At 57.5% G+C, this 27,384-nt stretch overlaps 2 protein-coding genes across 5 annotated transcripts in view; one reads left to right on the top strand and one right to left on the bottom strand.

The window, feature by feature from the left end:
- Window positions 1-12,925, top strand: part of DNAH1 (dynein axonemal heavy chain 1) — a 72,081-nt gene extending 59,156 nt beyond the window's left edge. The window contains 24 exon segments of the mRNA XM_075432705.1: window positions 193-384; window positions 848-1,015; window positions 1,634-1,825; window positions 1,967-2,098; window positions 2,347-2,472; window positions 2,979-3,098; window positions 3,936-4,085; window positions 4,505-4,665; window positions 4,767-4,992; window positions 5,077-5,272; window positions 5,912-6,063; window positions 6,490-6,690; window positions 7,101-7,241; window positions 7,704-7,862; window positions 8,221-8,352; window positions 8,452-8,712; window positions 9,124-9,303; window positions 9,391-9,567; window positions 10,107-10,277; window positions 10,485-10,615; window positions 11,011-11,155; window positions 11,426-11,632; window positions 12,065-12,299; window positions 12,673-12,925. Coding sequence (XP_075288820.1) covers window positions 193-384; window positions 848-1,015; window positions 1,634-1,825; window positions 1,967-2,098; window positions 2,347-2,472; window positions 2,979-3,098; window positions 3,936-4,085; window positions 4,505-4,665; window positions 4,767-4,992; window positions 5,077-5,272; window positions 5,912-6,063; window positions 6,490-6,690; window positions 7,101-7,241; window positions 7,704-7,862; window positions 8,221-8,352; window positions 8,452-8,712; window positions 9,124-9,303; window positions 9,391-9,567; window positions 10,107-10,277; window positions 10,485-10,615; window positions 11,011-11,155; window positions 11,426-11,632; window positions 12,065-12,299; window positions 12,673-12,794 — 4,077 coding nt within the window. The 3' untranslated portion in view covers window positions 12,795-12,925.
- Window positions 12,926-13,046: 121 nt separating this feature from the next.
- On the bottom strand, window positions 13,047-27,287 carry BAP1 (BRCA1 associated deubiquitinase 1). 4 transcript variants are annotated; one of them, XM_075433187.1, is made up of 17 exons: window positions 27,165-27,287; window positions 23,276-23,305; window positions 23,133-23,187; window positions 22,276-22,408; window positions 21,764-21,883; window positions 21,205-21,266; window positions 20,979-21,121; window positions 20,037-20,115; window positions 19,170-19,293; window positions 18,720-18,837; window positions 18,145-18,332; window positions 17,676-17,809; window positions 16,679-17,151; window positions 16,414-16,574; window positions 15,571-15,663; window positions 14,948-15,020; window positions 13,047-14,643 (listed from the first exon to the last, which is right to left on the bottom strand). In XM_075433187.1, exons 1-17 carry the CDS (start codon window positions 27,199-27,201, stop codon window positions 14,510-14,512), a joined length of 2,157 nt encoding a protein of 718 aa, XP_075289302.1. In that variant the 5' UTR covers window positions 27,202-27,287; the 3' UTR covers window positions 13,047-14,509. The 4 variants fall into 4 exon arrangements, with proteins under 4 accessions (XP_075289302.1, XP_075289303.1, XP_075289300.1 ...); XM_075433188.1 differs by having other exon boundaries at window positions 16,468-16,574; XM_075433185.1 differs by lacking the exon at window positions 27,165-27,287 and adding an exon at window positions 24,173-25,055.
- Between the last annotated feature and the right edge of the window lie 97 nt (window positions 27,288-27,384).

The raw sequence follows: 27,384 nt of genomic DNA, 5'->3' as shown, positions 1-27,384 counted from the left end.
CTAGAGTTTGCTCCATGCCCTTTCTGATAAACAGCTTTCCCATCAAACACCTCTCTCCTTCCTTCCTGCTTGTGCATTGCATCCTCGAAATGTCCTGCCTCAGGCCCCCGTCTCCCCTGGGCCAGCTGAGGGATGAGCACTCTGTCTCACTGAGAACCAGGCCAACCCACTGTCTCCATTTGGGTTTTGAAGGTACGAGCAATGCAGCGGCCTCCCCTCGGTGTGAAGATGGTGATTGAAGCTGTCTGCATTATGAAAGGAATCAAGCCCAAAAGGGTGGCAGGAGAAAAGCTAGGCTCCAAGGTGGATGACTACTGGGAGCCAGGCAGGGGCCTGCTCCAGGACCCAGGGAAGTTCCTGGACAGCCTGCTTAAGTACGATAAGGTAAGTGGTTGCAGAGGGAGACTGTGACCAGGGATCACGTGTTTCCTCACAGAGGTCCTTCTCACAGCAATGAAGCTTAAAGCTCTTTGTGGGCAACCACCTTCAGCAGGACAGAGGATGAGGATGTATTGTGCCTGGAAGTTGTTGTGTCAGCTGCCTGCACTTCATTGCCTTGGGCAGTGGGACCTGGACACACAAGTCCTCCCCTTCTGTCCTTCTGCTCTTCCCATGTGTAGGAGCTGGATGAAGTGGTGTGAGAAGGGATTTATCCAATCCCACAGCCGTGCGTCCCAGGCCTTAACATGCAGCAATCCGATTCCTCTTGCCCCAGTGCAATGCCTTAACCACCCTGCCAGGTGCTGGGGCAGGCCACAGCTGCAGGGGAAGCCCTTCGAGACTCTCCTCAGTCAGATCTCTAGCACCTTCGTCACCAATCTCCTTTCTTTCCCACTATGCCTTGCAGGACAACATTGCAGACACTGTGATCAGGGCCATCCAGCCCTACATTGACAGTGAGGAGTTTCAGCCAGCTGCCATTGCCAAGGTCTCCAAAGCTTGCACCTCCATCTGCCAGTGGGTGCGTGCCATGCACAAGTACCACTTTGTGGCCAAGGTCGTGGAGCCCAAGCGGGTAAGAGGCAGCGTGACCCAGTTGCTCTAGGTGCTAGGAAACACAGTACTAGCAGCCCCCTTCTGCAGGAGATGCTGGGAGTCACCATGTTGTGTAGGTCAGGATGTAATGTTCAGACCAAGCCTTAGCAAAGCCAAAGCCCTAAAACCTGTTAACATAATAAAGTAGGAGACGTCAGCCTAGAATATACTGAGACAGAAGTGCTACCTTGTTCTTAGTGCTCAGTTCCTGGCTCAGCAGGAGAGAAGCATTCTCACATCTCATTGCTGTTTCAGCCTTAATCCTGTCCAAGCCTAGCTATTTCTTTATCATTATTTGGAGAGAAGCAGAGGAACCTTTCTTCATGTTCACCAGCGGGCCACATCCTAAGCTTGTGTAAGCTGGCACAGGCTCTTGGCATTTTGGAGCTCTGCAGAGATGCCCTCCTTGCCCCTAGCTTTATTCCTGGGCTTGCAGAACATGCCCCTGGAGTTAGGTAGGTCAACCTTTGACATAAGCAGAAGGAGCTCAGTATCAGGTAGTGCTTTTATGGAAAACTGACTCTTGCTCCAGGGTCTCTGGCTTTTTGGCGAGGAGCCTGGCCACTTACCCAATGTGCCCACTTGTGCATTTCCCCAGCGAGCCTGGCAGGAGGCAGAAGAGGACCTGCGTGCCACTCAGCAGGTCCTTGAAGAAGCTAAGGAACGCCTGAGGGAGGTTGAAGGTGGCATTGCCATGCTGCAGGACAAGTACAAGGTCTGCATAGCCAAGAAAGAAGAGTTGGAGATGAAGTGCGAGCAGTGCCAGCAGAGACTGAGCCGTGCAGATACGGTAAGGGACAGAGCTGGGTTCTGCCTTCTGCTGGGCCACCCTGCAACCTCTGGTCACCTGCAGCATTACCTAGAGAGCAGCAGGTCCAGGATACAGGGTTAGACCACAAAGCAGCTCTCATGTGTCCAACTTATCCCACAGCTCATAAACAGCTTGGCTGATGAGAAGGTGCGCTGGCAGGACACTGTAGAGAGCCTGGATTACAAGATCAACAACATCACTGGGGACGTGCTGGTTGCAGCTGGCTTTGTGGCCTACCTGGGCCCGTTTACAGTAAGTGTGCAATGTTCGCTGCGAGGGGCTTGGTTAGCTACACTGCTCTCCTGGCCTCTTGCTGTTGCTGGCCAGATCCACTGGGAGAAAGGAATAGGGCAAAAGGGTGCAAGATCCCTCTTGGATCTCTCTCCATTTGTGCCAGAGGCTGCACAGGGTCCCATTTGAATGGAAACCAGAGAGTTTAGGTGCTCACAGAAGACTAACTGCAACTAAAAGAAAGGCTATGATGGTACTTCTCGTGGCAGGGACACTACCGTGTAGCACTGTGCAAGGAGTGGCTGAGGCAGCTGTCAGAAAACAACATTCCTCACACCAAGGAGCCAAACGTGATCAGCACCCTTGGAGACCCCATGGAAATCCTCTCCTGGCAGGCAAGTTGCAGAAAACACCAACACTTCAGGATCAAGGTGCCTCAGGCAAAGGCTAAAACACTCAGCTCGCCACTCGCTGGGATCAGCTGTACCAAAGGACAGGCCCCAAACCAAACAGCTCAGTAATGATCAAGCACCTCCACACTGCAGAGCTGGAATGGCTGCTGGGGCTCCTTGTGCCATGAGCGTCCAGGGCAGCAGCAAGCAGCAGCTCCGAGGGCATCAGCCTCAACCCATAAGGCTTGCCCTTCACAAACAACAAGCTTAGAGCAAAGCCCTGGCCGTAGCCTGCCCAAGCCTGACTCTGACAGCACAGCTCTGTCCCATGGCTCCGCTGGTTCAGGCAGAGCTTCAGCTCTGGGCTGAGCTGCTGTTGGAGATACCCTCACCACCATCCCCTACCCACCACACTGGGAGCACACAGGAGCCAGGGCAGCAAGGGCTTCTCTCTGGTCAGCTGTGTTGTGCTACCCGGGTGTTCCCAACAGCTTTTCCTACCCCATTAGATTGCCGGCTTACCCAACGACACCTTGTCTGTGGAGAATGGCATAATAACACGGTTCTCCCAACGCTGGACTCACTACATAGATCCCCAAGGACAAGCAAACAAGTGGATCAAGAATCTGGTAAGAGCTGAGGGGAGGAAAGCCAAGTCTGACACAATAGCGGAAGCAGCTTTCTGTTAGGAGCCCCGCAGAGCGGCCCCAGGCTTTGGGCTGCAGAGCTGCAAGACCCCACAGTGTTCAGCCCAGCCTCCCCAGCACCAGGCAGGCTCCACAGCTGTATTCATCCCAGGCAGATTTCCCTGCTTGGGGAAATCAGCACAGGGCAGGAGGGGCCCTGCTGTGAGCAAGTGAGGCATCAGATTCCCATTCTGGCTCCCCACTAGTATTCTGGGGGCCTTACATCCTTCAGCACACCATAAAACACACAAAATAACGCTAGCATCTCCCGTAACAGCCTTCAGGGTCCCTAGGACAGAAGGGATCAGGGTAGCATTACCTGGCTAGTGAGCCCAGTCCCTGCTGCTAGAGTGCTGGAAGCACAGACCACTGCCTCCTCTCTTCCTCCAGAGAGGCACCCACTGCCCTTTTGAAGGGTCAGGTGGGAGGATCAGGAACCTGCTCCTGTTTTGTTCCCCCAGCACTTTTCCCGCCCAGCTGCTCTCACTTTGCAGGCAAACAAGCTCTGAGTTATCAGTGAGGGGCTCCACAGGGGTATGGCTCTTTGAAGGAGGTTCTCTCTGTTCCCCCCCTTTCCTGCGGCCTCACTGAGTTGTCTCTTATGCCTGGTGACATGGACTAAACATGCCAAAAATAGCCAAAAACTATCTGAGCAAGAAAATGTATAATTTCTGCTGCTCCAGGGAGCTGAATCAGCCCAATGAGAGAGGTGCACCATGCACCAGAGCTGGAGGCGGGCAGGATACCACAGGGACCCTGCCTTCCCCTGCTGCCTTTCAGGAGAAGGTCAACGGCCTGGAGGTGGCCAAACTGAATGACCGGGACTTGCTCTGCAGTCTGGAAAACGCCATTACCTTCGGGAAGCCCTTCTTGTTGGAGAATGTCGGCGAGGAGCTGGATCCGGCTCTTGAGCCTGTCCTGCTGAAACAGGTTCTGAGTCTTGCCTTGGCAAGGAGGGCAGTGGGTACCTGGCCGGGCTGGAAGGGGGTGTCTGGCTGGGGTTCAGTGGGACTCGGGGGTTTGTAGGTCTCTCTGGGCAGGCAGCACTCACATGGATGCTGCCTGTTCTGTGCTCATCTGTCTTAGCCAGGGCTCCAACATGTCAGCAGCCTCCCACAACCCTGATCTCCTGCCAGCAAGCATCTTGTCTTGGCCTGGCAGGCAGGGCCATGGAATACAGCTGCTGCATTCAGGTTCAGGCCTTCAGGGCTGCCAGGCAGCTTTGAGCTCCTCTGTTCAGAGAGCCTTCAGCCTCTCTCCTCACTACAGAGCACAGGGCACCGCGGGATGCCTTGCCTCACAAGAGGTAGCCATCCCAGCCTTCCTGTATTTGTTCCTCTCTGGTACAGACCTACAAACAGCAAGGCAACACAGTGCTGAAGCTGGGAGATACGGTGATCCCGTACCAGGAGGGTTTCAAGATGTACATCACCACCAATTTGCCCAACCCTCACTACAGCCCTGAGGTTTCCACAAAGCTCACCCTCATCAACTTCACACTCTCACCCAGGTACCTGCTTACCCCATTAACTGCCTGTGCCGCTCAGCCTCATTCCTCACAGTCCTCAAGACCTCAGACCCCCACCCTCACCTCCATGGCTTTTGTTGTAGTGGCTTGGAAGACCAGCTGCTGGGACAAGTGGTGGCTGCAGAGCGGCCTGACTTAGAAGAAGCTAGAAACCATCTAACTGTTAGCAACGCTGAGATGCATCAGGAGCTGAAGAAGATAGAAGACCAGATCTTGTATCGGCTCAGCACTTCTGAAGGAAACCCTGTAGATGACTTGGAGCTCATCAAAGTGCTGGAGGCGTCCAAGCTCAAGGCAGGGGAGATCCAGGTCAGAGGTGGAGGTGCTCTCCCCCTGCAGCTGTGCATCCCCCACCAGTGCTGCACTAACCATGATGTCTCTTCTCTCCCCCAGGCCAAGGTAATGGTGGCGGAGCAGACAGAGAAGGACATCAACATGACACGCCTGCAGTATGTGCCTGTTGCCGTCCGCTCGCAGATCCTCTACTTCTGTGTCTCAGACCTGTCCAGCGTGGACCCCATGTACCAGTACTCACTCGAGTGGTTCCTCAACATCTTCCTGATGGGGATCAGTAACTCTGAGAAATCAGGTGCCTGCCTGGAACAGCCCCCTCCCATCCCCTTTCCCACCCCATGTTCGTGGCTTCATGGCAGCAGAAGCTAGGACACCTGCAGAGTCAAGGCAAACATGCCTGCTTGCATCTGCTCTCAGCATGGTCCAGAGCTGCCCCTAGTCATGCCCACACAAGGGAAGCTTTGGTTGCAGCTTGGCCACCGTTCTCTTCCCCACTGCTGCTCTGCTGCCCTGTCTGACCGGGCGGGAGGGACGTTAGTGCGGCACGCAGGCAAGGCACGCTCCATCCCAGTAATGGTGTGGCTCTGCTCATCACGGAGCTGCTTCCATGCACAGGACCTGGCTGCTGCTGCCAGGCTGGGGGCAGCTCTTCCCCAGGCAGGATGGCGGTGGCTGGGCCTGTGTCAGCTGCCGTGGTGCTGCGTGGCCTCCCTCCCGGTGCTGGGGCAGTGTTTTCTCCTGTGTGCCGAGTCTCACAGCCTTGTGCTTTCACAGGGGTTTCTGTGCCAAGTCTGCATTGGAGAGCAGCATCTGTTCTTCCTGGGCAGGGTGCGGGTGTACCCCTGTGACCAGGAGCCAACAGCTGACATGGAGAGCATCTTCTGCATCACCCACAGCACCCATCACCCTTGACAACTTGTTGCCTTTTTTTCAGACACCCTGAAGGACCGCATCGTGAACATTAACAACTACATCACCTTCAGTCTCTACAGCAATGTGTGCCGTAGCCTCTTTGAGAAGCACAAGCTCATGTTTGCCTTCTTGGTTTGTGTCCGGATTCTGATGGATGATGGGCAGATCGATATGGTGAGTAAGTCACTTTGGTCCTTCAATGGGATCCCATCAGGGCAACTCAAGCCCAGCCTGTTCAGCTCCCTAGAATAGCATGCTGTGGAGGAAAAGGAGCCTTGTTCCCTCGGGTTTGGGGCAGGCTTGGCAGGCTGGTGGGCAAACTCAGGGACTCCCTCTTCACTCAGATCTCAAATCTTTCCCTGTGTCTATATGCAGAGCTGCCTAGCCTGAATCACCTGCAGCATTTGCAAATTTGCTGCCAGACTGCCACAAAGGTTAGCAAGTTTAGAGGGAGCAGGCAGGGATTAGAAAACAGAGAAAAGCTAGTGGCAGCTGAACGGTGATGTTGATCTCATCAGACCCTCCAGGTCACTTACTCCTGAACACACACACCTGGCAGGAGAGGTTATAATCCATCACTACGTCCTGTCCTGTTCCCAGGATGAGTGGCGGTACCTGCTGTCAGGAGGGACCGTAAAGGAGGTGCGGGAGAACCCAGCTCCAGCCTGGCTGTACGAGAGAGCATGGGGAGACATCCTGGCCTTGAGCAACCTGAAGAACTTCTCTGGCTTTGCCAATGATTTTGCAGCTAACCTTGCAGCGTTCAGGGCCATTTTCGACAGCCCCAAGCCTCACAGGCAAGTGCCCTCTGCTTTGTCAGCTTAGCTGTACTGCACCCAGCAGGTGATGACATCCCTGGGAGAGCACGAGGAGCTGGCACAGCCGCAGTGCTGCCTCTGCTCACAGTCAGTGCTGTGCCACACAGGGCATCACCTTGTCTCCTCAAGGGTGGCCCTCGTACGTGTTGCTGGGCCAAGGGAGAGCCACACGACACCTTAGCCCAGCAGTACTTGGCGCTTCCCCAGTGGAAGCAGCTCTGGTTTGCGTGCTCATGGTTTCAAAGCTACGGACAACAACCTCAGCCAAGTGACTGGAAGGTCCTTGTCCCTTCTGAAACCCCAGTGGCTGCCTGCAGGCAGCTTAGATGCTTCTCGGGGAGCTGCAGGGTCTGGCACATCCCCCCAGAATGCACCTCATTGCTTTTCAGAGAGCCCCTGCCTGGGAAGTGGGAGGCTGAGCTTGATGCGTTCCAGAAGCTGCTGGTTCTGCGGTGTCTGCGGGGAGATAAGATCACAAACGCCATGCAGGACTTTGTGGCACTGAAACTGGATCGGCGCTTCATTGAGCCACAGGTAACCTGCCAAAAGGAAGCTCTGGTGGGGCCAGGAGTGGATCAGGAGGCCTCAAGCTTGCTGTAACTGGGCTGTCGGCATTTTGCAACTACAGTGAGAGTGCTCATGCCTCTCTCCAGCTGCAGAGAAGGGCTGCACCAGCAGTGTCCCTGCAGCTGGGGAAACGCTTATGTCTTAGATGAGGAACCTGTTGTCCACCAGTTAAACCTCACTGGGAGGGAGCAGATAGTGCAGGTATGCTAGGGAAGATCTTGACTCACAAATGGGGAAGTGTTCAGTGCCCTGATCTTAATGCTGCCGGAGGAGAGCTGTGCTAGACCCTTATTGGTCATGTTTCTGGCCTCAGCAGCCAAAAGCACGCCGGTGCCTTGGAGAGAGGAGCTGGAGGCCAGGCAGGGTGAGGAGGTACTGCGCGTGGTGCTGCCGTGGCCCCTCCGCTCTGACCAGCTTTCTGTGTTGCAGACTACTGACCTCTCCATCGTCTTCAGGGAGTCCACTGCCACTACCCCCCTGGTGTTCATGCTGTCCCCGGGCACAGACCCCGCTGCTGACCTCTACAAGTTTGCTGAAGAAATGAAGTTCTCCGAAAAGCTTTCTGCCATTTCTCTGGGCCAAGGCCAGGTAAGCTGGTGGTGCCCACCTGAGGCAGCACTGTCCTGTTGGCATTCCCAATGATCTCACCTAGCTCCAAGGATGTTGAAAACCCTTGCAGCACAGTGAGGGACCCTGTCCCAAATCCATCCCTGGTTCTTCCATTCCCTCCACCCTCCCACACTGTGACCTACAGGCTTGCAAGAGCTGCAAAAGGGCCCTTGCTCAGCCATCAAATAGCAAAAATCCAGTTGAGCCACGGGGACAAAGCCCAGTTGAAGCTCTGGAAAGTGGTCCTTCCACCCATCAGCTGTCTCCCTGTCCACCTCAGCAGGGCACAACCCACAATGGATCAGGGTCTCTGAGCTCTTCTCATCTGCCTCCTCAGGGCCCCCACGCTGAAGCCATGATGCACAGTGCCATGGAGCAAGGCAACTGGGTCTTCTTCCAGAACTGCCACCTGGCCCCCAGTTGGATGCCTTCACTGGAGAGACTCATCGAGGGCATTGACCCCAACAAGGTGAATGGCTTTACTTGAGCAGCCTGCCCGCTTGGAGGGTGACAGGCAGGAGGCTGGAGCCCTGGGAGGAGCCCACATCTAGTTCCATCCCATCCACAGGTTCCCCGTGAAACCAGAGGGTGAGTGCAGGAGCAGCTGCAGTGGCTGTGTCTGCACCCTCTGAGCACTCGCTGCCTTCTGGATTTCCAGGTGCATCAGGACTTTCGCCTCTGGCTCACCAGCCTACCAAGCAACCACTTCCCTGTGTCCATCCTCCACAATGCCTCCAAGATGACCATCGAGCCGCCCCGCGGGGTCAAGGCCAACCTGCTCAAGTCCTACCTTAGTTTCAGTGATGACTTCTTGAATTCTTGCCCCAAGGTAAGACCCAGGTCGTGCTTTGGTTTACTGTCCCCAGCCCATGCCTGCTCCAAGGTGTGCTCTCCACCTGGATGTTGCTCCTCTCTGGGTATAGATCTTCCTCTCCACTAGAGCTCTCGCATGCTAGAGGCGGGCTGGTGGTATTTCTCATAAGCCTACATCTAATCTGTGGTGAGACAATTAGAAGTTTCACTTTGAGAAACAGAAGCAACAGGATTGCGGAGGCCTGGCATAAAGAGCAGGCCACAGCCTTCCCCAGCACAGCAGCCTGACAGAGGTTTCCACCTCTCTCCAGTTGGCACTGCTGAATTGGCACATCTCCTCTGCCAGGCCCCAGCAGGGGGGCTTACGCCCTGCAAGGCTGCCTTCTCCCAGGCTGAGCACCTCTTCTCCCTGCTTCCCTGCCCACAGGTCACAGAGTTTAAATCCTTGTTGCTGTCACTTTGCTTCTTCCATGGGAACATGCTGGAGAGGAGAAAGTTTGGGCCTCTGGGGTTCAACATCCCCTATGAGTTCACAGATGGAGACCTCCGCATCTGCATCAGCCAGCTACAGATGTTCCTGAGCGAATACACAGACATCCCGTACAAGGTAAGCACGTGGGCTGGCCCCTCCTGCGGAAGCAACAGACTCGTGATGCATGTGCAGGTCAGAAAGCTGTGGTGGGATCCCTCGCAGGTTCTGAAGTACACGGCTGGGGACATCAACTACGGCGGCCGTGTGACTGATGACTGGGACAGGCGCTGTATCATGAATATTTTGGAGGATTTCTACAAGCCTGAGGTTCTGATTCCTGAGTTTTCTTACTCTGAATCGGGGATCTACAAGCAGATCAGTACCTCCTCTGACCTTGACGTAAGTACTTGAGTAACAAATTGCAGCTTGTAGATCCAGGGGGATTGTCATAGTGCAAAGGGGATCTACTCCTCCCTGAAACCCACTACATTTCCAGTTCCCTGGGAGAGTATAAACCTATAAGAACCTGGGGATCTTCAGCTGCTTTCAGGAAGCTCCATCTATTTCAAGCAACAGGAAAGAAATCTTGTCCCTGTGCACAGGAGGTGGTAGCAGCTACCACCGGAGCTCCCCAGCTGAAAGTCTTGGTACTCTGAATCATTTTGATATCACATACCTAAAGTACCCGAGGAGCTCTGCAGGAGACACGGCAGGAAGCTCCCTGCCCGGCCACTCATTCTCAGAGTATGTATTTGCTTCCACACAAACGCAACTTAACTCCCCAGCCAGACCACTAACCATGGCCATGGCCATGGCCTCTGCTTGGCCAATAACCTGGCTCAGAGGATTTCTTTCAGGCCAGGTCCATCGCAGCCCGAAGGAGCACCACAGCTCTATGCCTGTGCTCTTGGCCTCACAACATGTGGGTTCCTCCCCAGGGCTACCTGCAGTACATCAAGAGCCTTCCACTCAACGATAGCCCAGAGCTCTTTGGGTTACACGATAATGCCAACATCACCTTCGCGCAGAACGAGACCTTTGCTTTGCTGGGGGCCATTACGCAGCTGCAACCCAAGACCTTCACAGTGGGAGGACGCAGCAGGGAAGAGGTGGGTGCCCCAATCCCATCTGCTCTGGCAGCCAGCACCCGGCGTGGGCAGCGAGGACAAACACCAGCCCTCAGCATGTGCTACCACTGCCAGAGCCACCCCACCGGCCAGGTGCCAGCAACGGCACTGCCATCCAGGCGTTGGCTGTCCCTCTTCTCAGCAGCCGTGGCCGGGAGGATGTTCACCCACATGCTGTCTTCCTTCCAGCTCGTGGAGGAGATCTGCAAGGACATCCTGGCAAAGCTGCCTGCCCCCATGAACCTGCAGGAGGTGATCCACAAATACCCGCTGCTCTACGAAGAGTCCATGAACACAGTGCTGGTGCAGGAGGTGATCAGGTAAAACCCCTGTGGGATCGCGTCCTGGGCCAGCAGCCGGCTGGTCCCTGGGGAAGCAGCAGAGCTGTGCAAGCCCCTGCTCCCACCTACCCTTGAGGAACCTCGTTGCTGACCATGGCAGCAGGGTTGGCAGCCACGGTGACAACTGTGTTGTCCCAGCCAGAGCCTCCAGCTGACCCCTGTCCTGCAGGGACTGATTAGTGTCTCTGTCTGCTACTGTCAGCAATGCAGGGCGGAGGGGGGCAGCTATGAGACCCCGTTAAAGAGGAATGGGGCTGGGGGTTACATGGAGGAGCTTCACTAGTTGGTGCAGGGATCCAGACCCTCTCTGGACCAATGCGGGTGATAAAACCACTGCACTGACTCGCTCTGATCCGTCTGCTCTTTCTCTCTAGGTACAACAAGCTCCTGGAAGTGACTGCTCAGACACTGAAGGATTTGCTGAAAGCTCTCAAGGGCCTGGTCGTGATGTCCTCTCAGCTGGAGGTGATGGCCAGCAGCTTGTACAACAACACTGTCCCTGCGCTGTGGAATGCCAAGGTATGTACCCCGGCTAGCCCAGCTGCCCGCAGGAGCTCACCCGCACCAGGGGAATGGGTCGTCAGCCACCACAGCTGGACTGGGCTGGCTCACATGGAGCTGGCTCTTGCTCCCCGGGCATGGAGGTGTCTCCTGCCTAGTTCAGCTTACAGCTGCCTCAGCCCCATGCCGGATGAATCACTGGGCTCTGGGCAGCTATCAGCAACTGGGGCACAAGGTCTAGGGTGTTCTTGCACGCCTTCAGCACCTTCCTCTGTGGGTGCCCCACAGGCCTACCCGTCGCTGAAGCCCTTGGCATCCTGGGTGAACGACTTGGTGCAGCGGATTGAATTCCTGCAGAAGTGGATCAGCCATGGGATCCCCTCCGTGTTCTGGATCAGCGGGTTCTTCTTCCCCCAGGCCTTCCTCACTGGGACACTGCAGAACTTCGCCAGGAAGGCTGTCATCTCCATCGACACCATCTCATTTAGCTTCAAGGTCAGTACGTCAGCCAGAGGCTCTGGATTTTTCTGGATTTTTCTGGAATCTGCTGCTAGAGGGCCACAAAGGCAGCAGTTCTAGCCCTGACCTGCCCGAGAGGTGAAGCCACTAGCTGCCCAGCTGCTTACAGACCTCATCATCCCCTTTGTGCTTCGATACGCCCACCCACACTGCCAGACCCCTGCCCGAGGCAAGGAGAGACCTCTGTGCCTCCCCAGACCTGCTCACACCCCTCTCCACAGGCCTTGCCACAGGCTGCCCCACAGCCTCAGGACGAGAGATGCCAGGAAACCCCAGCAGCCCATCTGGAGCCAGGGCGGGCTCCCCTTTGGCAGCGCTGGCTGAGCTAGGAGCAGCTGCAGGGAGCCCTGGGGCTGAGCCTCCAGGGACACGCCTGGATCAGGGCCCTGGGCCTGCTCTCCTCCGCAGGTGATGAAGGAGTCGGTGAGCGAGCTCACGCGCCATCCCGACGAAGGCTGCTACATCCACGGCTTGTTTCTCGAAGGCGCCCGCTGGGACCCCGCTGCCTTTCAGCTGGCGGAGTCGCGCCCCAAGGAGCTTTACACGGAGATGGCCGTCATCTGGCTGCTTCCTGTCCCCAACCGCCAGCCGCCAGCCACCGGCAGCTACCTGTGCCCAATCTACAAAACTCTCACTCGCGCAGGTAGGTGCCCTGAAGACAGAGCTCCAGAAGCCAAGGAGACTGGAGAAGCAGCTAGGGAGGGCAGCCCAGGAGGGCTGCAGGAGCTCCTTGTCCTGCCACGCGCTGACGTGGCGCGAGGCATCATTGGCCGAGACCGGGAAAACGGAGTTTCTGCGGGGATGGAGCAGACAGGCACGCTGGCTGTGCAGCAGTGCCTCCGGCCAGGCTCGCCTCAAGCCCACACCCCAAAATTTTTCCTTTTCCTTTTTCGCTCAGCCTGTCACCGCCTAGCACAGGGATGGGACAGGGGATCTCACGTGGGGTCAGACTCCCTGGTCACTGTGCAGCAGCCAGGGCTGCAGTACACCCTGCCTCCCCTTGCTTCTCCTTACAGGCACGCTGTCAACAACAGGCCACTCCACCAACTACGTGATTGCTGTGGAGATCCCTACAGACAAGCCACAGAAGCACTGGATCAAACGGGGCACGGCCTTGATCTGTGCCCTGGACTTCTAGCCAGAAAACCCACCCAGGCCGGAGCCGGGCCCCCGCCGCCCTGCGCAGAGGTAAGCAGCATGGGCAGGCAGCAGCTGCTCCCCTTCTCCTCCCGCCCTCTGAGCAGTGTCAATAAACCAGGCTCTACCCCACCAGCAGCTCCTTCTCCTGGTGTTGTTGCAATCCCCAAATTACCTCATTTTTAGCACCACAGAAGAGCTGCCAGCGGGGACAACCACACGCTCCCCTCCCCTCGCACACCCCTCCCTCGGCTGGCTGTTACAGGATAGCTTTATTCCTTCAGACAGATCCATTATTTACAGAACTTGGTATCAGACACAGCAAGAGACAGATTTTCTTCCTTTCAACAGATACCAAAAGAACAGTTTCATTCCATAGTCAAGGTCTGTACAAATTTGCACATTTGCAAATGTCAGTCCTCTCCTGTGGCAGCTCCCCTTGGCCCAGCTACGCCTCGAGACACCTCAGGAGAGAGGTGCTGACCTCTGGCTTCTGAGATGTCTGCCAAGCTGCTGGGGACAGGCAGGAGAAGACCATGTGCAGGAGCGGTGGCAGGAGACGGCAGGTGAGAGGCAGCCAGGCCCGTGTGCTGCGGTAGGAAAGGGGCTGCTGCCCACACCAGAAAGCTCCAGCTTGGCAGCCAGCGAGCAGCTTGGGCAGGAGGAGGAGCTTTGGGCTCCCTCCACCCGCTACTGCGGTCCCCATCCTGCTGTGGCCATTACAGCAACCACTGTCACCTCTCTCCACGCTACAGGCTTCACCGAGGGCACCAAGCGACTCCTCAGCCAGCGTCCACCCCAGGGCTGAGCCCAGCAGCACCGAGGCTCCCTGTGAACTCGGCCTGCTCATAGTTCACGGGGCTTCTCTGGGGACAGGGCCTCGAACAACCCCCCGTGACTCAGGCGCTGCCTGGGCCAGAGAGCTGGGCCCCAGGAGAGCAGCCGTGGCAGCAGAGCCACGCGCCACCCCCAAGCACCACCACCGAGGGTCCCAGCTCCAGGGACGAGCCCACCTGGCCACAGAGCCACCGACGTCCCACGTGGAGCCGGGCTGCGTGGGCAGGGGCTGCTGCCAGCCCCAGAGCGGTGAGGGCAAGGCAAGGCAGGACTGCCCGGCCACGCGTCGGCCAGCGCTGGGAGCTGGGCAGCGTGGAAGGACCGGGTGCAGAACGGGCTCTGTCCAGGAGCCGCCTTGCTCAGCAATGGCCAAAGAGTGGGTCAGAACCAAAAATAAGTTTGGGGAAGGGAGGGAGAGGAAGCACAGACACGGAATGTCCTGGGGGACCACAGAGCTAAAGGCCTGGATGAGAGAGGACATGAGCCACAGCCAGCTGTGGCCAGCACAGCCACGCATTGGCACCGCCGACATCCCCCCAACGCCAGACCTGCCACCGGCCGGGCTCTCCCCCTGCTGCCGCAGTCCTCAGCCACGGTGTCAAGACACAGGCCCACAGCATCCGGGCGCTGTCGTGGCACAGTCAGGCAGCTGGGCACCCCTGTTTGCCTTCTGCAGCTGCAGGGACTCCTCTCAGGACGACGTGTTCCCACCTTCCACAACACGGGCTCAGAGGAAAACCTGATTTCCCTTTGTCCCCAGGCTCCACCTCGGCCAAGGGCTTGTCACTGTGGTCCCTCGTCCCTGGGCAAAGGGTAACATAGATCCAAGTGCCACTGCCCAAAGCCCAGCTGCTGCTTCTCAGTCTCTTGACTCCCGGGCTACTGCCGCTTGGCTTTGTAGGGGCGAGAGCGTTTCCGGCGATCCGGCTTCCTCTGCTTGTGCAGGCGGCCGATGCTGACACCCTGCCGCCTGCGGACAGAGATGTTCTGCTCCACGAGGCTCGCGAGCATGCCTGCAGGGAGAGGCAGACAGACACGGCCGCGCTGGAGCGCCGGTACTGCCCATATGGAGGGCAGCCCTCCCTCTCCCGCCCCGAACCCAGCAGCAGGCTCCTCCTGGGACTACAGGATCAGGAGACCGGAGACGTCCGGCTGCCAGACCGAGCGCTGCCTCGTGCCCCGGGTCTGGCAGAAGCGGGGAACAGGGCAGGGTGAGTTTCCCAGGCTCCCAGCTGCCACTCTGCCGCGCTCCGTGCGGCTCCCCCAGCTGACTCTGAAGCCCATGTTCCGTCCCCTCGGCCGCGCGGCCCAGCTCACCTTCCTGGGCCAGCATGGAGATGAAGGTACAGATGAACTCGTCGTAGTTGTGGGTTCTCCTCTGGTCATCGATCTACAAAGAGGTGACAAATCCACAAATAATCCACACACGGCTGGCAGGCAGAAAGGAGAGCTCAAGGCTAACAGGGGGCAACACAGACTGGCCTGCCTGGCCCAGCCCACAGGCCAGGGAGGCTGGAGCAGGAAGGGACCCACCTCCCAGCCCAGCTCAGACCAATGCACAACTGGGACAGTCTCCATCCCAGTTCAGATGCCAGCACTGTTCACAAAGGGCAGCTAGGAAGAGGCGAGGGTGAGCAGGGGAGGAATCCTGCCAGGCCTTGGAGCAGAGACCCCCCTTCCTCCTGTCAGCGCCGGTGTCCAGCTGTGGCCCAGCTGCAGCGCTCCACCTTCTTCCTCAAGCTAGCTGCTGCTGCTGCCCCAGGGGCTTCGGCCTGTCCTGGCGGAAGCTCTGCCCCGTAGGGCCGTTCGGTAACGGGAAAGGGACCCCGAATGCTCCCCAGCACCATTCTCAGCTGCGTCCACTTTGACATGAAGACACCCCAGACAGAAGCCTTCAGGGAGCCGAACCAGCAACGCAAACACACCCTCAACAAACACACCTTGAATTTCTTCCTCTTCTCCACCTCCTCCTTCAGGCAGGCCTCGTAGTTTGCAATCTCTGCCTCCACGCACTTCAGCAATGCCAGCAGCTCCTGCCAGGATCAAGCAGAACAAATGTGAGCAGACGGACCCCTGCTGCAGCCATGCGGGGTGAGCTGGTGGGAGTTCCTCTCTGCGCTGGGAAAGAGAGGATTCATCAAAGCAAAAAACACTTGTCAAGAAAAAAAAAAAAGATCAGTTCATCGTAAGGAATTTCGGAGTCAGAGGGCAATCAATCAGCCAGCACTAGGGCCAGCCCCAGGGGAGCTGGGTTCTGCCCAGGCCTGGCCCAGCCCCATGTACCTGGTTCTCTGGGACAGGCGAAGGGCTGCGTGCGTGCCTGAGAAACACCCCAGGGCCCGGTTCTTCTCAGTAACAAAATCTGAAGGCTTTCCTTTTGAGTAAAACAGTTTCTAGCCAGCTCTCCTCCAGGGAGCCCTTGATGCACCTGTGCTGCCCGAGCCTGGTCCCGTCTCTGGCCGGGGGCCAAGGGCAGGCAGTGAAGTTCTCAGCAGGCTGGGATTTGGGGGTGCAGAGCCCCACCGGCCTCTGGCCCAAAGGAGAGTGCAGCACGCCGAAGGCCTCAGCTGCGGGAGACAGCGGCTCTGCCCACTGCCAACACACACGTCCCCGAGATGACGCAAGGCACAAAACCTGCACTGCCCTGTGCCTCGAGGCACGGCTGCGGCGACACGCGAGCGGGACAGCGTGCACATGCGGTTGGGTCACTGCCAGCGCTGCTGCGTCTCTGGGGGAGCGCAGGGAGCTCCACGTTCCCAGGGCTGTCGCAGCACAAAACTCACCTTGGGAGAATACTTTTCCCCCCCAGGGTGATCACTGGTCCTGCCAAGTCCCACCTTCTCTTTGCTGTCACTGGCCTCACTGCCCTCCTTCTCGTCCAGTTTGACTGCGACCGGGGCGTCTTCACCGGGTTTGATGGAAGGGGGGGAGCTTTTCCCCCCATCTGCGCAGAGAGGAAGGAAGGTGAGGAGCCATCGCGAAGGACCGGTATCGGCTCCCAAAGTCACAGGATCCTGTCCAGTCACCCCAGAGCCGGCAGGCACCCACCTGCAGCAGCCAGCGGGCAGAACACGCCGTCCTCCGTCAGGTGCAGCAGCCCCGTGCTGATGACAGGCCCCAGGTCCCTGACGGCCCGGTTGTAGCGCATGCAGTCGACACGCAGCAGGCCGTCCTCCTCGCCGAAGAGCACCTTGGAGATGTGGGAGGTGACGGGGCTGGAGGGGCGGGTGGGGTTGGCCGAGCGGATGGGAGAGCGCAGCGGGGAGTTGAAGGCGCTGCCGATCTCAGAGGCGGTGTCTGTGCTCTCGTTGCTGGGGGTGGGAGAGGGCTGGGAGTGGGTGACCACCGCCACGGCGGCACCCCCACCGCTCGTCTTGATGGACAGGGGAATGGAAAGATCCTTTTGAGATTCCTTCAGCTTCTCGGCCAGGACGTTGATGGTGTTGGGCTGGAGGACGGAGAGCTGGCCATCCGCAGCCCCCGTCCCGTGCTCTTGCTTCACCTGCCCTTTCCTTTTGTACCTGCCCAGGAACACAGCAGGGAAGGTGAGCGGCTGGTGAAGGAGGTGGGGGCCCAGCACAGGCGCTGCCAGCTCCGCACTCGGCACTCCAGGCTGGCTGCTGGGATGCAGCAAGGCCTGAAGCATTTCTAGGTCACCCTCAGTGCCACCAGCTTCCCCGGCAGCACCCCAGCCCCACTGAACTGCTCCGCTGCGGTACCCCAACGCAGCCCCTGCTGCATACCCCTGCTCTTCGTCCAGAAGCCCCAAAAGCACCCTCACTGTGACATTCCCCAAACCTGCTGCCCACACGGAGTTATATTCAGGGCAGCCAAAATTCAGGGTTGATTGTGAAGAGCTGCAGAAAGGCTCCACAAAATCCCGCGAGTGAACAGTAAAACAGCAGGCGAAGAGGAGAACAGCCCTAACTGCACACACAGGTGCAGGCTCTAACACAACTACCTGCGCTCAGGAAAGAGATCTGGGAGTCGCCGCTGGCGGTTCTGCAAACAGTTCCCTGCCCCCCCCCTCAGCTCTAGCCATCACCTGATGGCCGAGTTGGTGTTACGAACTTCCTCCTCCTCATCATCATCGTAGTCATCCTCATCATCCGAGTACTGCTGGTGCTGTCGGACCGGGACCCGGCTGCGACCCACTCCAGCTGCAAGGTCTTCCTCCTCCTGCAAAACACCGTTGCTGACGGCAGGCCGGCGGTGGGGCAAGGAGGAAGAGCCCAGCAGACGTGTCCTCAGTCCAGCCAAGCACTGGGGCTTACCCCTTCCGAGAGGAGACAGAGGACTCTTCCCCACGCTCGCTCAGCTGACCCACACTAACACTAACTGCTTTTGCCAGGTCAGTCTTTACCCTCTCACCTTCCAGCCTGGGTTAGCGCAAGGGCAGGCAGGCTGCGAGGCAGGGGCAGGGCTTAGACCACATTGTCCCAGGGAGGGGAGGGACTGGGAGTGAAAAGCTCGGCTCAAGGCAGGCGTGCTGCTGGCCCGGAGCTCCAGCCTACCTGCATGGGGGACTTGGCGTAGTTGTGATTATCCAGGAAGGCTGGCAACCTCTGCACGATGGGGTTGGGGTTTGCTGGAGGCGCCCCGTTGATACTGCTCGCCGACGTCTTTGCCACCGGTTTGGATTTGTTGGGTGGGCTCTGCGTGGCCGCAGGGTGGCCCTGGCTGGCGGGCTCATCGGTGCCATCTGCCATGGAAGCACAGCACAGCCTTTCATGTTCTGCACAGTCACTTCTTACTCCATGTCCTCTGCCACCCCTTATGCACCCCACACAGCAGAAGAGCTCCACCAGACCATCACACCCACTTCCCCTTCCACCTCCAGCTGTCACCAGTGTCCCCAAGCTTAAGCCCTCCCATTTGCAAGCTCCATGTCACTTCAACACTTCTCCCAGGCACAGAGGCATCTACCACACCCCAGCACAGTGCACACAGAGCTGGACTTGGAGGAAAGAAAGTGACACTGGCCAGAAAACTGCCTTAAGCTCCAGGTCAGCCAGTCATTGTCACCAGCCTGGGCTCGTTCCGCAGCAGGCCAGGCTGGCTGGTTGGCAATGCTGATACAGGATCCTACCTGGATGGGTGCTCTCTGGAGTCACGGTCTTGCTGATGGCTGGCTTTGCCTCTTCGGGAGGCTGAGACTCCTGAGACTTCTGAGTCTGGATCAGCTCAGGCTGGGTTACTCGGATCAGCTTGAAGGCAAATGACAGACAGAAACTGAGTGCTGGACCGGGGTGACCCAAACCACATCCCCCCCATTCAAGCACTGCAGAGGAACTCGTGAGGGGGAGCCAGCTGCCGAGCGCCTGTGTGCACAATCAAATGACAACACCAGAGAAAACCTCCCAGGTGAGCAGCAAAAGGCCAAGCGGCGAGGCTGGCAAACTCCTCTTCCCAGATGATATTCCCCAAGGCCAAAAAGAACCCCACAATCCAGGCCCCCCAACAGCACAGGGAGATGCCCTGAAAACTGAGCCTATTCCCAGCCCAGGCTTGCACTCTCTCAGGGCTCGGGCTGTCCTACCTGCTGCAAGGCCTCCAGCACAGTCTGACGGTTCATCTTCAGGATGTGCAGTTTGGACTCGTACTTCATCCTCCGATCAGGCACCACTGCCATCAGATTGAAGCGGATGTCGTGGTACGGCTCCCTGCAGGGAAGGACAGCGGACGTCAGCCGCGAGCCGGTGGTGGAAAGCCTGTCTCCAGCACAGGGGGGTCAGCAGGCTGCCAGCCATACCCTGCACAGCTCCTGCGGGCTCTTTCCAGGCAGCGTCTCCCCCATCCTGCCATTTAACACCAACCAGGAGGCTTTTCCCCCAACACCGAGTCAACCTCACACTGGCTGAAGAAGCAGAGCAAGGTTTCTTCAGCCACAAGACAAAGTACCCTTCGCAGAGTCACAGATCGGCTGAGGTGAGAGGGGACCTGTGGAGGTCACCTGCTCCAACCCCCTGCTCCAGCAGGGTCACCCAGAGCTGGTTGCCCGGGACCACATCCAGATGGCTTTTGAATATCTCCAAGGATGGAGACTCCACAGCCTCCCTGGGCAACCTGTGCCAGTGCTTGGTCACCTTCACGGCCAAGCATCCGAGAGGCCCAGCTCAGGACCAGAAGTGCCACTCCTCCCATGGACTCCAGTTAACAGGGACCTAATCTTGCCACTCTAACCCTGCGCGGCCATTGGCAGGGACTCTGCATCGTGCAGAGGGTACAGCTCCTCTGCGAGCTCTGCAGGCAGGCAGACTGCAGGCACAGAGACAGTGCACCTGCACCTCTCCCCAGGCAAGTCTCCACCCCCACTTCCACAACGTGTCACACAGAGAACACAGCAGAAATAATCCAGGGAAAAACAGCGAGGGGCCGGTGCCTGCACCACGGCCTGGGACATTACCCTGCGGTGGCCAGGCCGATGCGCTCCATGATTACTCTCCTGGCTTTGTCCGTCCATTCCTCATCATCAGCCCATGGCCCTGTGATAACAAGACAGAGTTGGACTTAGCAAAGCAGGCCAAGGCTCCTGCTTCAGACTCACAGAGCGGATCCTGCCGTCCCCACAAGAGGCAACTCACAGCTCCCTCACACACCAGGGAGCAAGTGAAGAAGGGGCCCCGGAGGCAGAAGGACCATGTTGTCAGCCCGTGCGTGGAAGTCCCTGCCTCTGCCTTCTGAATGGAAAACATGAGCTATCTGCAGGGCAGAAAGGTGAATTTTGAACACTACAGACCACAACCGATTCACAGGCTCGGGCTCACAAAGCCCAAGGAAATCCCAGCTCCTGCTGGGATCCTCCTGCCACTGGATCTGCTGCCGTGCTTAAGTAACCCAAGTACGTGAAGTTGGTACCTTACCAAAGGGCCTGACAGGCAGAAGCAAAGTCCTAGCAACTGTCTAAAACACAGAACTGAGTGGTCAAGTTGTAAGGAAGGGAGTAACCCGAGCAGCCTGCTGGGATCTGCACTGGGGACCTTGTGTCTCGACACAAAGTGGTTATCTGGCACAAGAAGACAGTAAGGAGGAGACAAATTCTGCTTGTGATACCAAATTATTTCAGAGCTGCAGAAGGACCTTGTGACCCTGAGCAACTGGGGAGGAAAACGGCAAGGCTAGCAAAAGCAATGCAATACATTTAGAAATAACTGCCTCCTAGATGCAGTCCCCCATGCACAGGCTCCAAAATGAGCTGTCAAAACTCAGGGCAAACCTGGGAGCCACTGGAGTGATTCTCCACAAACATCAGCTATTGCTTAGTGGCACTGGAAACTACTACACACGTTTGGACATAACAGGGTGTCTAGTTGACTGTGTCAACGAGCAGGGACAGGCGGGCTCTTACCGTGGTCAATGGGATAGACCTTCAGCCCATCCAGCTCAAACAGCCGTCCCTTGATGGGGACGTAACTGACAAAATGAAAAGCCTCCATGGTTCGCACAGCACTGATGCCGTTCTGCTTTTCCGGCAGGTGCCGTGGCTCTGGCCTGCGAGGGCAAGAGAGGCGAGAGGTCAGTGGAGAGTCTGCCTCCTGCAGCGACAGCGAGCTGCAAGACACCCCCTCACTCACCGGGCATGGCTGTTATGGGCCTTGGCCAGCTCTGGGGCATTGCCGATGGCATAGCCTTTACTCTGCAGCAAAGAGCAAGAGAGGAAAATAACTGAGAAGTGCCAGGAAACAAATAAAACGCTTCACCCATCGGCTCCCCACTCCCTCCAACCATACGCAGGACTGGGAGAGCACCTTTCAGGCACACCCTCTGCTCTGACAAGTTTTAGGTAAAACCCAAGATGAAAAGAACACACAGCATCTGCTAAAGAAATTTCAGTTAGAGAGAAACACAGACTTCAAGATAGGTCTCAGGGCAGGAGAGAGGACTTTTGACCACAGACTTCGAGAATGCATCTGGGCTAGGGAATAACGCGACAGAAGGCTCAGAGCTGTGGCCAGTGTAAGAGGACCAAGGCTCTGAGCAAGGTGAGGTAGGAAGATGAGAAAGAAGAGGCAGTACTGACGTAACATGCAGCCACGAAGCGGATGGACAGGAGCCAGCTCATTAGGGCATCGTCCTGAGAGGGAAGCGAGAGGCAGATTCACATGCGCCACCGGTGCACAGCCCTGCCCCTACCTCAGGGCTAAAGCCTTTGGTGAAATCCTTCATGCGGCTCAGCGTGGGACCCAGGTCGACATTGTTGCAGTTCAGGAGGACGCTCAGCAGGGCATGGGTGGCACAGGAATTGGGGATCAGCTGGAAGGTGACACAAAGACCATCTTAACCAGCAAGAACAAGACACCGCTTCAACAACCCCTCAGAGTCGACAATAATCAAGTGAAAAGTACTGACATGAGAACCACTTGTGAGAGCAGCAACTTGACCTCGGCTCTCAAAGGAAGGGAGGTGGTCGGTCTCGTTCAGCGAGCCACCCCACGCCGCATGAGCACCAGCTCACTGCGCAGGCCACGGACAGCCTCACAGCCCTCACTGGATTCCCTCCAACGCGGAGCTCAGCCCAGAGACTCCCAGGAAAGACAAGCTGCTCTCAGGACCATCAAAAGCAGCGTGGCCTCTCAGTACCATGTTGCTTCCCTGAGGTGTCACACGAGACACCCCTCCCCCCTCCCCCCTCCCCTCCAGCCTACCTGGTGAGCAAAGAACATGTTATTAACAATGTCATCGTCGATCACTGATGTCTCGTCCACCAGGGTAGAGACCTTCCGGCGCGATCTGCGCTCCTCAATCCACTTGAACAGGAAGATGAACCCATACACAGGGCTGCAGAGAGAAGGCAGCAGCTGCATTGTTTTGGTTGGACCACACCACTGCGGCTGCTCTGCCCAGCGCCAGAAACCTTCTGTTTCAAATCACGGGCAGAGCAAAGACAGGGAGGAAAAGCAGAACCACCCAGCCCAACTTTCTGGAAGTGACTATCGCTGCCACAAGTCCTCCCACATTACCGAGCACGCTTTCCTCCACTGACGCTCTGGGCTCAGACAACAATCAAGCTTGAAAACTTTGGGGCTTGACAGGTCTTACAAAGCTCAAGACAGAGAAGCGAGAGGCGAAATTCACCTCTGAACACTGACCAACCTGCAGAATGGTGCCTGACCACCAAATGGCCCCTCCTTTTCAATCTATGTTGTATTCATTTTCAAGGAGTTCGGACAATGGCTTTTAGGGAAGCGACAGCCTCAGAGCCATTTCAGAGCACTGAGACGGGGAGAAAGCCCTCACACTGGTTGGCACTGCACCTCTCCAGGGGGAAAGGCAGATGAATCCCTTGAAGTATGACCCCCACCTGCCCCATGAGGTCTTTCTCATCGCACAAGACTGCCTGTCTGCCCCAAACCTGATGAACCACTGCTGGTTCATCGCTTACAACGCTGACCTCCACGACCGACGAGCTCACGCAGGCCCCTCGGAACGCCTGGCGATGAGCTCCCAGGCCCACAGACGCATTCTGCTTAATAAAACCGACACCTTCGCGCCTGTGACTTACCCTTGGCATTTGCTCTGCAGATCATAAATCTCTTCAACCTGCACTCCCTTGACCCCTGCAAACAAAGGGCAGAAGCTGGTGTAAAGCCCACGAGAAAGAACCATGGGTAACGCCCATTCCCCAGGAAGGTTTTTTGCACTTACCAAAATCTTCGACCAGGAGTGTGAAGAGACCTGGAAAGGAACAAAACCATGAGGTCACTTCTGGCTGAAGCACAGAGGTAACCTGCTGCCACTGGCCCCAGGCCAAGGCGCAGCCAGAAAAACCACAGCAGAGTGGCACCAGGATCACGCTGAATTCCCAGCAGCAGAGGTGCTGAGCCCTGGCATGCTGCAGAGGCGCTCTGGCTCCCTTCATCTCTCCACTCCCATTCATCATCCTCTTCCTCGAGAGGATCTGAACCAACCCTCTGCTGTTGGAGCCAGGTGAAGCTGGACCCACCTTCAGCATCCTGACCCACTGCAGCTGACCTGCCAAGAAGTCAGTCCCCACCACGACCAACCAGCAGCAGGCAGCACCTAAATGACACACACACCCTTCCAACTGGAGGCAAACGCGGCTGAGTAGATCACGGGACATTTTTAAAAAAGATCATTTATGTTCTCGTTAGCAAAAGACAGTGAAGGGAAAGCCAGCTCACAGCAAGAGGGCTGCGGAGAAGTCTGAGGGCTGAAAGGCTCGTCTTCATCTCCCTCTCTCCTGGGGGACCAAATCCAAGAGCCGGCCTCCAGCGACTACAAAATTCCCATTACAGAAGGCCAAAAGCAGGGATACAGAGGCAATGGCAAAGAGACCGAAGGATTATTAGACATCAGCGACTGCGCAGCAGCTTCTGCTACGATGCTGTAGCAAAGGCAGTCGGCCTAATTTTCAGGCGGTTTCCCTGCACGTAGAGTTAGCGAGCTCGAGACTGGAATAATAAATCTGCTGCTTTCGCTCCTGGATAAAAGCTGCTGAAAGCCTGGGGGGAAGCCCAGGGAATATCAATAAGGAGGATTCAATCCTGAGAAACATCCCAGTAAGCAAAGGATTTAACGAACCTGATGTAAGTAGCTCAGTCAAGAAGGGAAGAGCCCAAGGGGCTTCCACACCAAAGTTAAAATGACTGAAACGGGGAGGAAACTTCTGAGAGCAAGAAGTCTTCATTAATTAAGCAGAAAACACGGTATTTCTTAAAAAATTGTCAGCGGGAAGAAACACGCTGTGGAAATGACATGCTTCGAACCAGTGCCAGCCTCCTTGCCGCGCAGCGCTGTTCCACCAAACCCCAGCACCTTTCTGACAGCGATGGTTTTGCTCAGAATACTCGATGCCATGGAGGGGTGTGTCGTACAGGTGACATCGACCGAGACTTCTGGCAGCCTCGCTGCCTTCTTCACAGCAATCCCCTGAGGGCAAGCGGTCCTTGGAGACCATAAGGGTCTTCATTTGCCCACCGCAGCCACGGTTCTTGTTCCCTCCTTAGATGGTGTCTGTTATGGAAGCGGGAGTCACAGCTGTTTACAGGCAGAGTCTCTCAGCCGTAAAAGCTTCCGCAAAAATCGAAAACCTCACTCGCTCTCCGATTTCCGCAGTTCCAGTCCACTGATCGCAGCACAACACGTGCGACGCGAGAAGACATGAACCGTATCACAAGCTCTGCCTCGCAGCCAGTGAAGATTTGCATCCGAGCAAGGCCTTGCGAATGCAAGCAACCATAAACGCTGAAAGCAGAGCTGCTCCCGCAGGCACCACCAGCAGGAGAGGACCAAGCAGGACTCCCAGGCTCACTGTGGCTCAGCCCGCAGCGCTCCACATCTCCACAGCAGCTCCCCAGGACTGTGCGTCAGACCGGCAGGGCTGCACCGACGGAGACGGGAAGTCAGCCGTCGCGCGTTCTCCTCCCGTCTGATCAACATCGCCGGGGAGTCAGAGAGAAGATGAAGCCAAACTTCTCTGAAAGCACCACGAAACGACAAGCAGTGATGGGAACAAGCTGCAGCAAGAGAAATTCTGACTACGCACCCAGAAAAAAACAATTCTTCGCTACCAGCATGGTCAGCCCTGGGACTGGGGTGCAGAAATCTCCTCCTTGGGCATACTCAACTGGACATGGCCACGAGCGACCTGAACTATCTTTGACATTAGCTCTGCTTTGGTCCAAAGACTTCCAAGGTTCCCTTCCAACCGCAGAATTCATTGCAGTGTTTTGTATGACCTCAGGATCCACGAAAGGCGTAGTCCTGCTGCTGTGATCAGTCCTGGAACACCCGAAACCCCCATCCCGAATTATTTGGGTCAGCTGGAGGAAACCCTCCAGTGTCCACAAGCACAGGCAACGCTACGCCAGCAGCCTGGAGGCTCCCAAGGGTCCCCTCCCTGCCCACACAGCCACAGCAGACAGCCCAAATCTGGATCTACCGACCCTTTGTGAGCAGTAACGCACCGAGATCTTTCAGTCACAAGCCCCATGGCGAGGGCTGAGCCCCTCATGGGATGTGCTGAAGGCTGAGAGCAGCGCGCAGGTCATTCCTAACGGCTGTCCCAGCTGCCACCTCTGCAACCGAACCTCCACACACCCAAAGGAGCGCAGCTGTGGCGTGCTGAGAGCCAGCCTCTGCCCAGACAGATAAAGCAAATAAACTCCCCTTCCAGGCTGGAGAATCCAAACCATGTCCTGTCTTCAGCATCATTGTGATGCAGAAGGGGGAGGATGGGAAGTGTTTTGGCAATTCTCAAGTACCAGTAAAAAGACGGTAAAGAGCAAGCAAAACTTGGGCTGACTGGGAGACCAACAGCAGACAGAATCCTTCACTGAGCATAGGAAAAGGAGTATCATGCCAGGGGTCAAATTTCCTCACCCACAGCCTCAAAAATACACCACCACATCCTGCAGACCAGCTCTCAGCCTCCCAGAGGACCACCCCACGCCTCACTAGGGCAACTCAGAGGCGTTAAAAACAACGCTCAGCCAATGCCCCAGCCGACACCGGCTTTGGCCCTCAAATCCTAACCCGCACACCAAACCCTGGGACTCCACCTCTCCGACGCGGTAGGAAGGGGACGCCCAGGACCGTCCTGCTCCCGGCTGCGCAGGCACCACACCGGGCTCTTCGGCACCTTTCCTGGGCTGCCTGGGGGAGAGGGTTTGATCCGCCTGGTGTGACAGGGACAGAGACGTCACCCTCACGTGCTCCCGAGTGACACAGGTTGTCCTCCATCGCCCGCAAAGCTCTGGGCTGATCGCCAGGCAGAGCCGTTTCTGCAGCAAGGGGCAGCCCACACGCACGCCTCTCCCTGTCTCTCAGCGATGTTTCAGGGTGTATTTGCAAGGGACGGGAACGCTTCGTGCCACACCCTGGCGGTATGTCAGAGGTTTTCCACAGAGACCCCTGGGTTTATCAAATCTGACACACGCAGAGGGGACCGGGGCACCTCGTACCCAGTGCACTAGTGCTGCCAGAGCCTGGGCCTCACTTTGCCAGACCCTGGTCACCCAATCCTGCCCTCACCCCACACCGGCACCCCTACACCCCCCCTCCTGACATCCCTTTTTCTGCCTGCCCTGCACTCCTGTAACCTCTCCATAATCCCTCCACAGGCCATGCTCCACGCAACGCAACCTCGCTCAACCCCCTTCCTGCCGGGACCCACACTGCTCCTCCACCCCCACACCCTCGCCGGCTTTCCCAACCCTCCGCCCGCACCCCCACGCTCCTTCCCGGCCCCCTCAGCAGCTCTCTCTCCCCAGCCCCCCCCCACACTCCCACAACCCCTGTCACCCGCACCCCTAGGCCTGTGCCCCATAACCCTGCCTACGCACCCCACGCCCCCCAAACGTCGCCGTACACCCCGCAGCCCCGGCCTGCCCCTCATAGCCCCCACCCCCCAACCCCGGCCTGTCCCTCACAGCCCCGTCCCCCCCAACCCTGGCCTGCCCCTCACAGGCCTCACAGCCCCCCCCCCCCAATCCCGGCCTGCCCCTCATAGCCCCCCCCCAATCCCGGCCTGCCCCTCACAGCCCCCCAGGCCCGCCCCCGCCCCGCCGCTCACCGGGGTCGCTCTCCAGCTCCAGCCAGCCCTTATTCATCTTCCCGCGGGCCGGGCCGCGCCGCCATGTCCGGCCCCGCCGCCCGTCCCGACTCCGGGCCCCGGCGCCGCCGCCGTCGTCGTCGCCGTCGCCCGCCCTTGCGCGTCATCGCCGTGCGACACCGCGTGACGTCAGTGCGCGCCACGCCGCGCCACATCGGTCCCGAGGGGAGTGGCGGTGGCG

This window comes from Opisthocomus hoazin, chromosome 11, assembly GCF_030867145.1.
Source record: "Opisthocomus hoazin isolate bOpiHoa1 chromosome 11, bOpiHoa1.hap1, whole genome shotgun sequence".
NCBI lineage: Eukaryota > Metazoa > Chordata > Aves > Opisthocomiformes > Opisthocomidae > Opisthocomus > Opisthocomus hoazin.
Note: the sequence above shows the minus strand (reverse complement) of the source record. Positions and strands in the feature narration are given on the sequence as shown.

Excerpts from the sequence above, each read along its gene's own strand:
- BAP1 (XM_075433185.1), bottom strand. The coding sequence starts at position 24,278 with ATGAAGACTTCTTGCTCTCAGAAGTTTCCTCCCCGTTTCAGTCATTTT. Across the intron at positions 21,884-22,275 it reads ACATGTTCTTTGCTCACCAG|CTGATCCCCAATTCCTGTGC; the intron begins GTAGGCTGGAGG and ends GTCACCTTCCAG. Across the intron at positions 15,021-15,570 it reads AGAAGAGGAAGAAATTCAAG|ATCGATGACCAGAGGAGAAC; the intron begins GTGTGTTTGTTG and ends ACCTCTTTGTAG.